Raw genomic sequence first — 13,790 nt, 5'->3', positions numbered from 1 at the left:
GACCAATAAGCTCATGCCATCTCATCTTTGTCTGTAAAAAAAAAAATTAATAAAGGTAGCCGGGGGATGCAAAAATTTAATTTCGCCCACCGGGGATGCAAAAATTTAATTTCGCCCACCGTGGGGCTCGAACCCACGACCACAAGGTTAAGAGCCTTGCGCTCTACCAACTGAGCTAGACGGGCTGGTTGTTGATCGTTACTGAAATGGCATATATTACTAGTAGCAGAGGCAGTTGCTTTTTGAGAGGAGATCCTTCCAAGCGATTAATTGGAGTTTTATTTTGTGAAAACATGCAAGAAATGAAATGTAATAGATACGACAGTAGAAATCACAAGTGTTTACACTTGCCAATTAATTTGCCATAGCGTTTATTAATGCATATATGTATCCCAGTCTAGCTCAGATAGATTCCAGTACGTACGTCGAGGCCAAAATAAAAAGAGTATATCTCAAAACAAAGTCATATCCCGCATTGAGGTGCTAGCCATTTGAGCAGTAAAATTACATATATTACAGCAGCTAGCATGTACTGACTGGTGATCGAGTGCCCTATCTGTCAAGGCATAATCTCCAAGTACTTTAATAGAAGTCATCAAGAGACAGGTTCTCAACAGACCCAAAATTTTCCTGCAGACGTCCATTTGATCTGGAATAGTTGGTCATGGATCCACCCAAAAAATCAAGGAGAGAGTCGTTTGAGAAGGCAGTGGTGTCATACACAAATGACATGCCTGCATTAACATCCTGCATGTGATCATGATCCATTGTCGGCATGTAAAACGAGCTAGACTTGTTAGCCTGATCAGGGAGCGAGTCATAAATCATGAGCTCATTCACAGCATTGTTCATAGTTTCTTCCACTCCATATACAGTTTCATCTTCTTCATCATTATCTTGGACAGAGTTGGCCTTTTTAGCCTGAATGACCTACCAAAATATTATCATCGATCAGCAACATATGAATTAACCAATGGCTCTTCATTTAGTCTCAGTAGTGCTCAAAAGCTTCTCTATATAACATACACTCATGAAACATAAAGGTTAATGAGTGAATGACAACAACTATATTAAGCAATGAACTAAGTCACCATACATAATTGTGGTTTGCACTATCTTGATAAACCATGATGAAATCTCCAAGTTGCAAGCCATGTGTGCTAACGAATTCCCCTGTGAAAATTCAACATATACTTTATGTACAAGATTGATAATGGAAAATTTAAGTTGATTATGTGTTAACAGACAAAAACAGAAAAGTTATAGGAAAGGAAGGGATATGTACCAGTATTCTCGAGCACATACATGCGGCTGTTGTTGTTAGGCCAAAATCTGCTTGAAAAATAACAGAACATAGATTGATTGACCATACATATCTAAAGAAAAGATAACTCACTTGTGCTTCAACTTATAATTTGAATCCTTGAAGCTTGAAAGTTAGTCGTGCTACTTATTCAAATTTGGAAACTCTTCACTTGGAAAAAAAAAATTGTGGAGCTTGGCAGTTTTAGTATACAGAAGCTATATTCATCTATATATGTATAGGAACTAGTAGAACCTGTACTTAAAGCTCCAAACATGCAGACCATCTATGTCATCCATGCTGATAGAAATCCCTTCCTTAGACTCCAGGGCTGGGAGATGAGCCTCAGCTGCTTTCTGAAATACAATACCAACATTGATATTAAATAAATCAATGTCATTCGGCCCATGAGTAAATGAAGCTCCAAATTTTGCAGTTGTCTGCCTTAATATAGAGCTACTAGATAGCTAGCATGATATACGTACAGTATTCATATTGACACCGTTCATAAACATGATTCCTAATTTGGAATGATCAGAGAATATTGGAGTGTAACAACTTATAAAAGGTAGTGAGTAAATATTATCAAACCTTAGGGAGTACCACCCTTCTGAGAGTGCTCACATCACTGTTCTTAAGTTCCTTTTGGAAAAGAAATCTCAACCTTGCAGGATCAGTTACCTGTTAAAGCATCAGGAATCATTTTTAAAGTAGAATTCACATTCAACAGATGTGCACTAAAGAAATCTATAATAGAAGAAAAATTGCGTAACGGTCATTTTGAAGTACCTTATGTGATCGAAGTATTCATAAGAAATATATACGCATGCCTAATACGACAAGGAAATTCCAGATATATTCCTCAAAAATCAACAAAAACGTCTAATCATTTTGTTCGATAATCGACAAAAGCTCCTAATCATTTTGTCCTATAATCGACAAAAACACCTAATCATTTTATTCAATAATCGACAACAGTCTAATTATTTTGTCAAGAATCCACAAAACACATAATTATCGTCCCTATCGTTACAAACATGCAATATATTCAGGGGAAGATGAAGAAATAAATGGAGCACATCACGATGTAATGTTGGTCTTCCAAGAAAGAAGAAAAACAACATATTAGAAAATGTGTTACCCTTGTATAACGGGTGAAAAAGCATATACCAAATGTTGCACATTATTCGACAAACAGGGAACCAAGTTGTGATTAGCAGCAAGATTAGGAACTTAACAAGAATCTCTTGAAGGGAGCATTTCGTACATGGTTTATAAGTAAATGAGTTCCCGTGTATCTTAGAGCTTACAACATATATATATCTTCTACCACACATTAGTATCCAATTATAACAGTGAAAAAAAAACAATCGATACCTTAAAAAGAAAGAGCGAACTCGTCCATCCCAAGGCTAAAATGATATATCCATACTTACTAATGAGATGGTGGTATCTATCATCACTAGATTTACATAGTGCGTACACAACGTTTACAAGTTTTTTTGTGTCAACCCATTAATATGTCATCAAAATGAAATTTTGTGAAACTTACTAAACATTAAATCTTGTTGATCTAGAATGTTGAATGAGGTCTAAAGTTCAAATCTTAAGATCCGGGAAAAGTAAAATAAAAATTTACAACTTTAAAATAAGAGATTTCCATAGAAACGAAAAAGCATATAACAATATCCAGCTAGAGTCCCTCAAAATCGTTCGTTTAAGATCCTTCATTAAAAAATTGACACATGAATTCCTGCTCCTGAAGATTTAAGATATCGCGCCGGATCTACAACATCCGAGTTCAGAGTCACTAGCTGCTAGTTAAACAGTCACAGATCCAACAAAAATTAAGTAAAACAAAGAAAATTTCAGGATGATTAACAGAGAGGAAGTCAATTAATCAAAGGAATTAATAAGAAAGGAAAGATATCAAGAAACAAACTAGATGAAATTCAAAAACTTTAGGTAAGGGAAGGGAAGGGAAAGGGAGCTCTCACACGTGCAGGTGGGGAAGTGGAAGGGAGCACGTGAGAGCTGGGGGTGGCAAAAGAGAGCTGAAAGTTGATGGTGGTGGCTCGCCTCTGCCTCATCATCCGTTTCTTCCTCTGCACACCAGAAGTTGAGACGGCACGAACAAGGTCACGGATCGACCCGGGACGATCCGACCCTTGAAAGGAGTTGACGTTGTTGTCGTGCTTCTTGTTGCTGTTGTTGTTGTCAACCTCCTGATCATCATGACGAGTGAGAAAGCCGTGCTCGTTAACACCTGCCCTCAAGGCAAAGGCCTCGGTTTTGCTGTGAAGGGCGGCGTGGGTTTGGTCCATCATCATTAGCTGGCTGCAGCTATATGATCAAGGGTTTTTTTTTTCTCGGTTTGAGCTAGCTTCCTCTGCTGGTCTGGGTTTGTGTGAAAATGTATCTAACGACTACTGTGGCTCTTTGCAGATCCAAACTGAGCTACCTTTGGACGCTCGGCAATCACGAAATGGGTGGCCTTTGTAATAGTGGAGGTGACTCCTCCTCTCCTCTTCTTTTTTTCTTTTTCTCTTTCTCTTTTATAATTTTTGGTGCTATTTTTGGCAAAGACAGAGGAGGGTTTTAGTGCCTGGATTTTGGATTTTCAGTCATGACATTTGTGCAAGCTGCATTCCCCTCTCTTTTTTACACCTCTTTTGTTCTCATTGTGTGGTTACTATTGTTTATGTCAATGGGCAATAGTGGGTATTCATTCACAGGCAATTTAGGGTTTTGGGTGATTACCATGGCGCAGAACCACCTGGTTTGGATGACAAATGTACAATATGCATTCATGGGCGCTCTGAGAATAATGTGAATGCGTTTTGGCGAAACTAGCGAATGTGGTCAAGTGTGACTATGGTTAGGAGGATAGGGGTTAGCATTGAGAAGTGTGGAGTGGAGTGGAGCTCGTTGAGGAATGGCCAAGAGAGAAGTGACGGATGGACGGTGAAGGAAGCAAAGTTACCGTACAGGTGTTGCAAAAGTTCTGAGGTTTTTCATGCACCAGAAAACAATGGCGGGTTTGGGCCTAATGAGCTTAGCTGATTTATTGAGCTTGGACTCTTCTCCCCCTTTTCTTTCTCGCTTTCATGTGATCGAAACGGAAAACCAGACACAAACACAACACCATGTGATGTACGTACACTACTCTCACTCGATCTGTTTCTCTCTCTCTGCAAATTGCAATTCCATAAATTCCAGGAAAGAGAGAAAGAGAGAGAGAGAGAACAGGGAAACGCTCTACGTAGATGTAATTAACCAGGGGAATTTTTGCGTATGCTGCACTCATACCATAAGCTTTTGTACTCCCTAGTTTCCTTTAAATTTTCTTTTTAGAGTCTCAGACCTCCTAGCTTTTCTTCTGATATATCCCAGATATTGCACTACTAATTAATCAGATTTTTCTGAGTTCAATGTTTTTGTTCATTGTACAGAGACAAAGATTAATTGAATGGATTGTCAGCTACTTATCAGCTAATTAATTATACAGCTAAGTGATATTGGAAAGAAGTAATAATTGCACTGAAATTTGATCTCCTCTGTCCAAAGCAAAACTCCCTTCTTCTTTCTTCTGCTCCCTTCTTTTCAAGTCGATCAGTTCCCGCTGCCACTTGGACTGCATGCAAAGGATGTTGTAACTGTGGCAGTAGGACAATTAATTAAACCAAGTCACTATTATTAATGCCCAACTCTCTAGTTAAACCACCCTGTTCTGATTCTCATTGCATTAACCATGCACGTTACCTGTGTTGTCTAATTATTGAATCCAGGCTTGCTTGTCTAATTCAAATTATGTTTGGGTTTTTGTATTTAATGATTACTTAGCTATTTATCTAAGTTCTCGTTTGGTTCGCGGAATGATTACTTAAGAATTTCGATAGTAAATGAAAACAAATTTTCCACTAACTTTTCTTTCCGTTGTTTGGAACGTTGGGAAAGTAAAGAGAAAAACATATATGTTTGTTTGCATTCTAGTGTTTGGTTTCTGTAAGGAAATGAAACAAAATTATGCTAATATTCCAATTATATTCTCATATATAGTTACACAAATCTCGTAAATTTTTTGAATAAAATTGTCAATAATAATTTTCAACAAAGATAAAAATGTACTTATACTGTTTAATTAATACACAATTAATGCAAGGAAAGTCAATCATTTGGAGGATGAAATGATCAATTTCCCCCATATTTTTCTTAAGAGAAAGTTGTTCCTTTCCTTATGCACGCTAAAACTTTCCTTTCACAAACCCTCAATTCCGCAAGACAAACGAGGCCTAAATGGAAAGAAATTAACTTGGAAGTTTATTATGTAGGGTGTACTTAACTAATTCAAATTATGCTGGGTTGTTACTCTTTGTTTCATTCAATGTCTTTGGAGGCTGAGGAACAGATAACATTGCTTGCGTCTAATTAATTGTTTGAAGGATCATTTTTCGTGTGGTGAATATGCAGGTGGCAGATATCAGAAAGATGAATGGCCTCGTTACAAATCATCAAACGTACGTTTGCCCTCAGATTTCTTCACAGTACTTGCCATGCTTCTTTTATTAGGATTAGAGCCAAGCACCGACATTAATCACGAGCCTATGGATCCAAATATTAGATCATTCTAATCTTTTCATCATTAGTAAATAGTTCTTTAACAATACATCATGATTCTTGATAGATAAACTTATCCGGGCACAAACAAAGAAGATACTCGGCAAAAGTATATAACAATGACGTACAACTCATTGAAAGAGAAAGAAAATCAATCGAGTAAAACTACATTAAAAATATTCAAATACTATCCTCTCCAACAAGATGAGGGAGTGTATGAACAAGGACGCCCTATTAGATTGAATCAAGCATGTTGATACAGACGTTGAGATGTAGAACATATGACATATTACAAAGCAGACAGCATTATACCACAGGTTAAATCACAAGGCAACTACCAGCGAGATCACTTATCACTACTAGTCCAGACTCCAGCTTCTTTCCCCCCTCTCCTGACCTCATGTAGGACAAATGACAATTCCAGGCTAAAACTAAAACAACGCACCTAAATCAGTCCAACTTCAGCGGCTCTTCTTCCTGCAGCTTCTTTGGCTCAGCAGGGAAGTATTTTATACCCACCAGATCACCAACTCTGCCAATAACCTGAAAGAAACAGCCCAACTGTCAATGCACAAAATCACATGAAAAGGCATATTCCCAACTATTATATAAGTTGCATATACTAGGAACATGAAGACAGAAAGTGGACGGTCTAAAGTGATGTAAGAACTTACGTCCAAGGCTTTCTGTAGGTCTTCCCTTGTATGAGAAGCAGATATACAGATACGTGCCCTTGCCAACAGCAGTGGGGTTGCAGGAAAGGCTACTGTCACGACAGCTACCTGTAAGGGCACCATGCAATTTAATTCAAATGTCATCAAAAGCTACAGAAACAAGAACCTTTAGACAGCATTGCAGGATGATGGACTCACATTCTGTTTAAGGCACTCCCGTGAGAAGGCAGGAATTTTGGCTGGGTTGTACAACATAATTGGCATTACCGGGGAGTCATTATCCCCCAAAACCTCAAAACCCATTTTTTGCAGTTCTGACCTGAAAAAGTTGCTATTCTCCCTTATTCGTGCGAGTTTCTGGGCACCTGCGAAACAAAAAACTCTCATTCAATTATGTTTTAATATACCAATGTGTGTGTATTTATATTTTTTCATAAAATATGAACGCTAAATGAGTTGGCACAGTACATATCACAACAGAAGAAACTAAACAAGAGAGCAAAAAAAAACATAAAAAAATCAATCAACACCTCTGTTAGAACCATCCTCTCCAAGTAAGACCTTAATGGATGATATTATTTGTTCTGCAGCCGGTGGTGATATGGAAGTTGCATAAAGATGAGCAGGGCAAGTGTACTTCAGGTATTGGATGAGGTCCTACATGACAACATCAGTAGACCACAATAAAGTCAACAAAGAGCTCATGATTTTTTTTTTCTTCCAGACAACATTATATAGATATTCCAAATGAAAACAAAGTGGCATAACTAAGACATATGCCCAAGTAATTCTCATTAACGGAAAGTTAAAACTCAAGACCGTCATCTGAATGCATCCGGAAAATAAAGTCTTCTGCCAATATCAACGATGCAAACAGCAGCATAAATATGCAAGGCATTTTGATTGATGAATTTAAAACTGTGTTCAACAAACTTATGGTTAAACTTGTACACAATTTATCCTTTCTATTTCAACAAATGCCACACTGCAATTTAGGCAATGGTTGACTAGATTACAACCACACGTTGTTCAACATATAGAAAGGATAAGAACAGTGCAGAAAAAGGCAAACCTTGGATCCTGCAATATAGCCACCACATGATCCGAAGGATTTGGTAAATGTTCCCATCATGATATCAACATCAGCAGTATCTACTCCCAAGAGCTCACAAACACCTCGTCCTGATTTTCCTACAGCTCCAATACTGTGGGCCTCATCCAAATACGTATAGACCTAGGACAAAAAGGAAGATAGTAAGAACAAGAAGCTAATAATGTACGTACTACTCAGAAGACAATAGTTTAGCAAGGTATTTCCCAATTAGATGAGATAAATAAGATCCTTAAAAAAATGGTCTCATTCTCTCATATGACAGAAACGACCAATAATATACTAGAAATTAGACTGCACTGCACTAAGAGATCATAAAAACATATTTTGACACAAAAGCTACCAAACAAACCTTATATTTCTTGCAGATTGCTATAATCTCAGGAAGTTTGCAAAGCTCCCCTTCCATGCTGTATATGCCCTCCACAATGACAATAATCTTTTTCCAAGGCCTGCGGGTTCTAGGTTGTCCCTCTGCTATTTGTTCTCTTAAAACCTCATCCAAATGGGATGGAGCTGTAAATCAAGCAAGGAGTAGAGATATAAGCAGACAGCCTCCAGCCTGAGATTTATAGTTTTCTTTTAAGTTTGACAAGTGAAACTCCATTCATGATATCATCAGCATCTAAGAGAAAGTACAACCACATTCATTATTTGTGCAGGATTAACAGGCCAATAACAGCCTTTTTTATCCGGTAGCCAAATTTCTCCATAAACAGTCAATTAGGTAACCAGAAATGTATGCAATTAAATGCTAACTTATATCTAGCAGCATTCTGTTAGCAAAAAGAATACACACCACCATCTAAAAACCTGGCATGTAAAATTTGGTGCCCTAGTCCATGTAAAGAACATACAAGATTAGATAACTTGTGGACTTACTGTTGTGTTGGAAGACACAAATGGATGCTCCAGATCCTCGTGCGCCATTAACAATGGAGTTATGATTCAAAGAATCACTAACAATCAAACCTCCCTGTAAATTAAAATGGTAGGAAGTCAGACAAATAAAAAAAACAAAGACATTGTTTGGAAACAACGTCATTAAAAGAAGCAAGAAAACACTGACCTTTCCAATCAGTACAGGAAGGATAGCAGAGTTGGTGACATAACCCATGCCGAAAACTATAGCAGCAGGTTTTCCAACAAAATTTGCAACACACTTCTCCAGTTCATTGTGCAAAGCCGTAGTGCCTGTTGGAAGATAGCGCATTATGCTAATGACAAGTCGAAAATTAGTTATTAAGCGTAAGAATAGTATGCATACCGCCATCAACTCGGCTACTACAGGTACTGGGAGAATATTTCTTCAATGTCTGGATGGCACGAGGCGTGCAATATTCATCGGCGGCAGCAAAGCCAAGGTAGTTATAAGATCCCAAGTTAAGGCATCGGCTTGTGTTTGAGGTTAGTCTGCATAAGGAGCAGATTATGACACGAGAAACTAATGAAACTTAGCCAAGACGACTAGTATTGTTATAGAATTGTGGAAAAACTGTTGAATCTGTAATCGTAAATGTTTTACTTGAGTGTCTTGTTGTAGTCATTGGAGTAACGTTCAACCACATCAAACCAAGCATCGGGAGCACTTGCAATAGGCCTATTGAAACAGTCCTGGCAGTCGGAACTTTAAAGATTATCAATCTATGTTTATGTTTAGGGGATGGATGGATGGATCGATCAATACACAGACGCGAGAGTAGATGATCGAATCAGAATTACAGCATACCTGAATTCGAAGATAGAGACGACGGACGTAGAAATCTTCAAGTCCTAAACAGATTGGAGCATAACCCTGCTTTGCAATGAAGAAGCAATCAATCAATCACAAAAAGGAATAAGAGTGTAACAGGATGGAGGTGGAAGATACATATATGCATAAAGAACCTGGAGATTATTAGAGCTCCACCAGTCGATGAATTTTCTGAAGAAATCTCTGACTTGCCCAAAAGCGAAGAGCAAGCCATAGCTGAAGTAGGTGGTTAACGCGGTCAAATAGGGAATTGCAATCATTTTCGAGCTAGTCGTCTAAGTGCCTGAAGCTTAGCAACGACGACTGGATCTGGAATTCGGGAGCAGTGGGCGGTTGGTAGGGTGGCGTATGCAGATCCGAGACGTGTCTCAGTCGGATAATCGGATATCCGAGTCGGGTTGACCCGATAGGTCAAAAATGGAGAAGATGAGAGGGGAGGAGGAGGGTCGTCCCCGTCGTATGTGTTATTGTTTTTGGATGGAATGACCGGGGGCTGCCGCTGGCGGAAACTTGCGGGCCATGATATGAAATTACGAATATTTTACACTTTCCAGGCTATTGCAATGCAAAACAAAACGCATCGTTTTATTTTTTTGGGATTCTGTATTTTCCTCTCCACATTTTCTTATAAATATCTAGATGACACTAAAAATCAACTTCTTGTCATGCCATAATATCCTCGGTTTAAACATGTTTTGTTCTTTTTGTACGAAAATTTGTTCTCTATGACCAAAATGCCATATATATATTTTGTTCTCTGTAATAATAGATTTTTATTCAGCACCACAGAAAAAAATTGTTAAAGATAGAAAGTTGCACAAAATGCAAAAGACAAATGATAAAGACCCAGTTGAAAATTACATAACTCTTTCATGATGATATTGAGACACATGGTCACGATTATTGCTACACAATACACGTGAGATGATTATTATTTTAGAGTGATAATTATTGACACGATATAGAATATAATTCAAAATTAGTGCAAGATAATCATTTTAAGCTAGTCGTTGCTTGTTGCATCAAAGATCAAATGAAATGTTTTTCTCAGCAAAAAAAAAAAAAGATTAGATGAAATGCTGTCGTGGCAAGTCGTGAGGTAACTAAAACAAGACCTAGGCGAACATGCATGCAGGTAAACTACATACTCCAACTTCTTTCTTCATAATATCAAAGACTTTCTTAGCACTACTAGGAAAAACCCAAAAAGTGATGCGATATATGTGGTAGTATTAATATAAGTTATGTATATGGCAATGTAACGCAACGACGTTTGGCTGGTTAATAGGATGATTAGTATCATGCGTAAAAAACAGATATTCTGGTCAAAAGTTGCATCGATTCGATTTTACAGTTTAAATCAAACTTTTCGCACAAACAACCCAAAAACTCTAAAATCACATCTTCATAAATATTTCATTGGCTAATAACTTCATGAAGTGCGAATTACTAATCATCCAATGACCTTTTTTTTTTAATCTTTTTTCTAGTTAAATTAGTCTAATTTGTTCTACATCAAATTGGATATCGCAAAAAGACATTATATATATGACAGGTGCCAAAATTCTTCATTTAGTGTGCTCGTTATGTCTAAATCCAAGTAACAAATTAGTTAAAGATTGTCTATGATGGATCAAATTAAAGATTGTCAAGTCAAAGTTTGAGATTTGACACCTAAAATTCAAAAGGGTAAAATAGATATAATCATTTTGTTAAAGTTTATCTTTGTGAAAAAAAAAAGCGGAAAGAAAAACAAAACTGTTTTATAGTGATGAATAAAAGCCTGGTTGTGTTCTGGGCCAGTGGCCCGCGTTGTGGCAGGGAAAACGTAGGGCTACTTAAACCCGCTTTTACCTAGTTTTGGTATGAACTCCCAACAAGAACCCTCTCTCACTTCTCTCGTGGTGTTCACAGAACCCCCCAAAACCCTAATTCATCTCGTCGCCCCATTCCCCCAGCACTAGAGCAAGTCCCTTACGCAGCTTCATTCATGGCCGAAACTAAGGACCAAGAAGAAGCCACATTGCGCGCGAAGCGCAAACCCGATCCCAGCTGCGAAGACCAAGCCGACTACCCCAACAAATCCGTCAAGCTTCAAGTCTCCGGCAACAATTCTCAAGGAAAAACTCAAGAACCGCAAAATTTGAAGAGCAATTCCGAAGCTGAATTACAAGGCAATGCAGATCCCGAAGCAGAAGACGAGGAGGAATGCGGCGACGATGATGAAGAAGACGGTGAAGAGTCTAATGGGAAATCCGTGGTGGATCGCAAGGGGAAGGGGATTGTGAGAGATGATAAGGGCAAAGGGATACTGATAGAAGAAGAAGAAGAAGATGATGATGAAGATGGCGAGGAGGATAGCGACGACGACTCCTCCACCGACGACGGCGGAAGCGAATTCGAAGACGGCGACAGCGATTTATCGGACGATCCTCTTGCGGAGGTCGATTTGGACAACATTCTTCCTTCCAGGACTCGGAGACGGCAGGTTCAGCCTGGGGTTTACATCCGCAATGATAACAACGCAAACCACAACCACAACAACGATGACGATGACAGTGATGATAGCGATGGTTTGAGTTGAGGAGAGGTCAGTGCAACTGAAATTATCCATATGTTAGTATTAGTGCTTTGATGATGAGGTTATGCTAGGTAAATTGCCCTTTCCGAACCCAATCCGGCTAGGGCTGTGGATACCCTGATGTAAACTGAATCGTTTAACTATCTTCCTTCCCTGTTGGATTTATATATGCAATTTTCTTCTTTTTATGTGTTCAAAATTTAATGTGTGCATGCATACTGCTTGTGTTTGTCTAGTGGTTAGTTAGCTAGAAATGTGTGAAGAATTGTTCAAGTACAAAATGCACCATGGCTGAGCAACAATTTGAAGTGTAAGCTGAATGATAATCACACTCTGAAGTAGGCGAAGATTCATGTAACTGGATGCTTTCCCTGTGCATTTTCAGACTTTGGGTAGAAAGTAAAAGCTTGAGTGCTTCATGAGTTGGGGTTTCCTTCAAGTTGACTAGGCTCAGCATAAATCTGTTCTCTTTGTAATTTTACTGCTGTATGGCTGAGGTGCCAGTGACACTATTCTCCTATTTCTACAGTGAAGACCTGTTGAGGGTTCATTAACAGGGAAATACTGTCAGGTATCTCCGAGGAGAAAAAGGAGAACATTGATTAACCAAGAGGAATAGGGAAAGGACATAATTCACTTTGGCCATGCATCATGGTAGTTGCTTATAAGAAGATTATTTTGATATTCTTATTGTGCAACTTTTTTTGGATTGCTCTGAGTTTCAACAGAGAGTTTTGATTGCATTTGATGTCACGATCTCATATATGTGGCTTGGATGATATTGGATCTTTGATTACTTTTCCATGCTCTACTTTGTTTGTCTTTGTGTTTGAAATTTACGCTTCACTTACCTGGTGATTGACTATTATGCATATGTAGCATTTCATTTATACGGTTAGGTAATAAGATAGTTCCTTTAAGCCGTCTGTTCATGTGCAGTTTTTTCAAGTCACTCTGCCGCGATGGTGAAAGTGGCGGAGAGTGAATGTATGAGGGCTTGAAAGCTGTTTTAAGGAGTTCTGTTTGTAACAAGAAACAAATCATGCACATAGAAATTTAGTGTGTCTGCAAACTTGGTGATTGCTTTGCTGGTTCCCTGCCCAAACAATTTTCCCTGTAATACTAGATGTCAAGGATTATAGTTTAAATGTTTGGTTAGCTCTTATAAATAGACTTGATGAATATTTGGTGCCATCTAGACAGTAGTCGCTACTTGCCGGAAATATTGCTTTTCCATTCTGATAGGGTATTTTCAATCTTTTTGACCATTTGGCTTTTGGCATATAATGTATCTCTATTTCTTCTCTCCTTGACTTGTATTTGCTGACAACAGGGGTAACTTGAGATTATTTTGTGTAAGATTTGAGTTTTGACTGGTATGGTACAAATTTGTGAGGAATAAATTCCTGCTTCTTCCTTCCTCATTTCTGAATTTTGTGCTTCTCCTCAAGCTCGAAGACCTTCCCTACAGTATTGTTACCCCAGTAGAGTTTGTTCACAGAATTTGGGATGAACTCCTTCAGTGGATTTTAGGTTGCCATCATTTAGGATTGGATAACATATAAGTTTTATGTTATTGACTGAAATGTGTTGGCATATTAAGAAATGGCAGGAGATAAGAAGTTCACAGGTCCTGGTATGTAGACTAGGTTGTGGTTAAGAAGTCTGGTTTGGTTGAGATGTTTCAGGTATAATCGAAAGAAGAGTGAAAAGAAAAGCCTGATCGATGGTGGATGTCCTTTTGTTTTATT

The 13,790-nt window shown here is 38.3% G+C and overlaps 3 protein-coding genes and 1 non-coding gene across 8 annotated transcripts; 1 reads left to right on the top strand and 3 right to left on the bottom strand.

The window, feature by feature from the left end:
- Positions 1 to 112: 112 nt before the first annotated feature.
- Positions 113 to 185, bottom strand: TRNAK-CUU. Its single transcript has one exon. It is a non-coding gene; the product is annotated as a tRNA-Lys (tRNA).
- Positions 186 to 512: 327 nt separating this feature from the next.
- LOC112186534 (B3 domain-containing transcription factor FUS3) lies at positions 513 to 3,669 on the bottom strand. The gene is made up of 6 exons (XM_024324982.2): positions 3,301 to 3,669; positions 1,895 to 1,984; positions 1,559 to 1,659; positions 1,286 to 1,332; positions 1,097 to 1,173; positions 513 to 930 (listed from the first exon to the last, which is right to left on the bottom strand). The coding sequence occupies exons 1-6, from the start codon at positions 3,631 to 3,633 to the stop codon at positions 583 to 585; spliced, it is 996 nt and encodes a 331-aa protein (XP_024180750.1). The 5' UTR covers positions 3,634 to 3,669; the 3' UTR covers positions 513 to 582.
- Positions 3,670 to 6,034: 2,365 nt separating this feature from the next.
- Positions 6,035 to 10,007, bottom strand: LOC112188853 (long chain base biosynthesis protein 2a). The gene is made up of 12 exons (XM_024328082.2): positions 9,593 to 10,007; positions 9,435 to 9,500; positions 9,231 to 9,319; positions 8,973 to 9,118; positions 8,775 to 8,899; positions 8,588 to 8,681; positions 8,058 to 8,221; positions 7,667 to 7,828; positions 7,125 to 7,251; positions 6,793 to 6,959; positions 6,595 to 6,702; positions 6,035 to 6,463 (listed from the first exon to the last, which is right to left on the bottom strand). The coding sequence occupies exons 1-12, from the start codon at positions 9,716 to 9,718 to the stop codon at positions 6,371 to 6,373; spliced, it is 1,467 nt and encodes a 488-aa protein (XP_024183850.1). The 5' UTR covers positions 9,719 to 10,007; the 3' UTR covers positions 6,035 to 6,370.
- A 1,268-nt stretch (positions 10,008 to 11,275) lies between these two features.
- Positions 11,276 to 13,295, top strand: LOC112183489 (histone H2A.Z-specific chaperone CHZ1). Of its 5 annotated transcripts, none has more exons than XM_024321870.2 (2): positions 11,276 to 12,048; positions 12,979 to 13,295. In XM_024321870.2, exon 1 carries the CDS (start codon positions 11,449 to 11,451, stop codon positions 12,040 to 12,042), a length of 594 nt encoding a protein of 197 aa, XP_024177638.1. In that variant the 5' UTR covers positions 11,276 to 11,448; the 3' UTR covers positions 12,043 to 12,048; positions 12,979 to 13,295. The 5 variants fall into 5 exon arrangements, with proteins under 5 accessions (XP_024177638.1, XP_024177639.1, XP_024177641.1 ...); XM_024321871.2 differs by lacking the exon at positions 12,979 to 13,295 and adding an exon at positions 12,569 to 12,587; XM_024321873.2 differs by lacking the exon at positions 12,979 to 13,295 and adding an exon at positions 12,425 to 12,442.
- The last annotated feature ends 495 nt before the right edge of the window (positions 13,296 to 13,790 follow it).

This window comes from Rosa chinensis, chromosome 2 (genome assembly GCF_002994745.2).
Source record: "Rosa chinensis cultivar Old Blush chromosome 2, RchiOBHm-V2, whole genome shotgun sequence".
NCBI lineage: Eukaryota > Viridiplantae > Streptophyta > Magnoliopsida > Rosales > Rosaceae > Rosa > Rosa chinensis.
The sequence above is the reverse complement of the archived record's forward strand: the minus strand, read 5'-3'. Positions and strand labels throughout refer to the sequence as shown.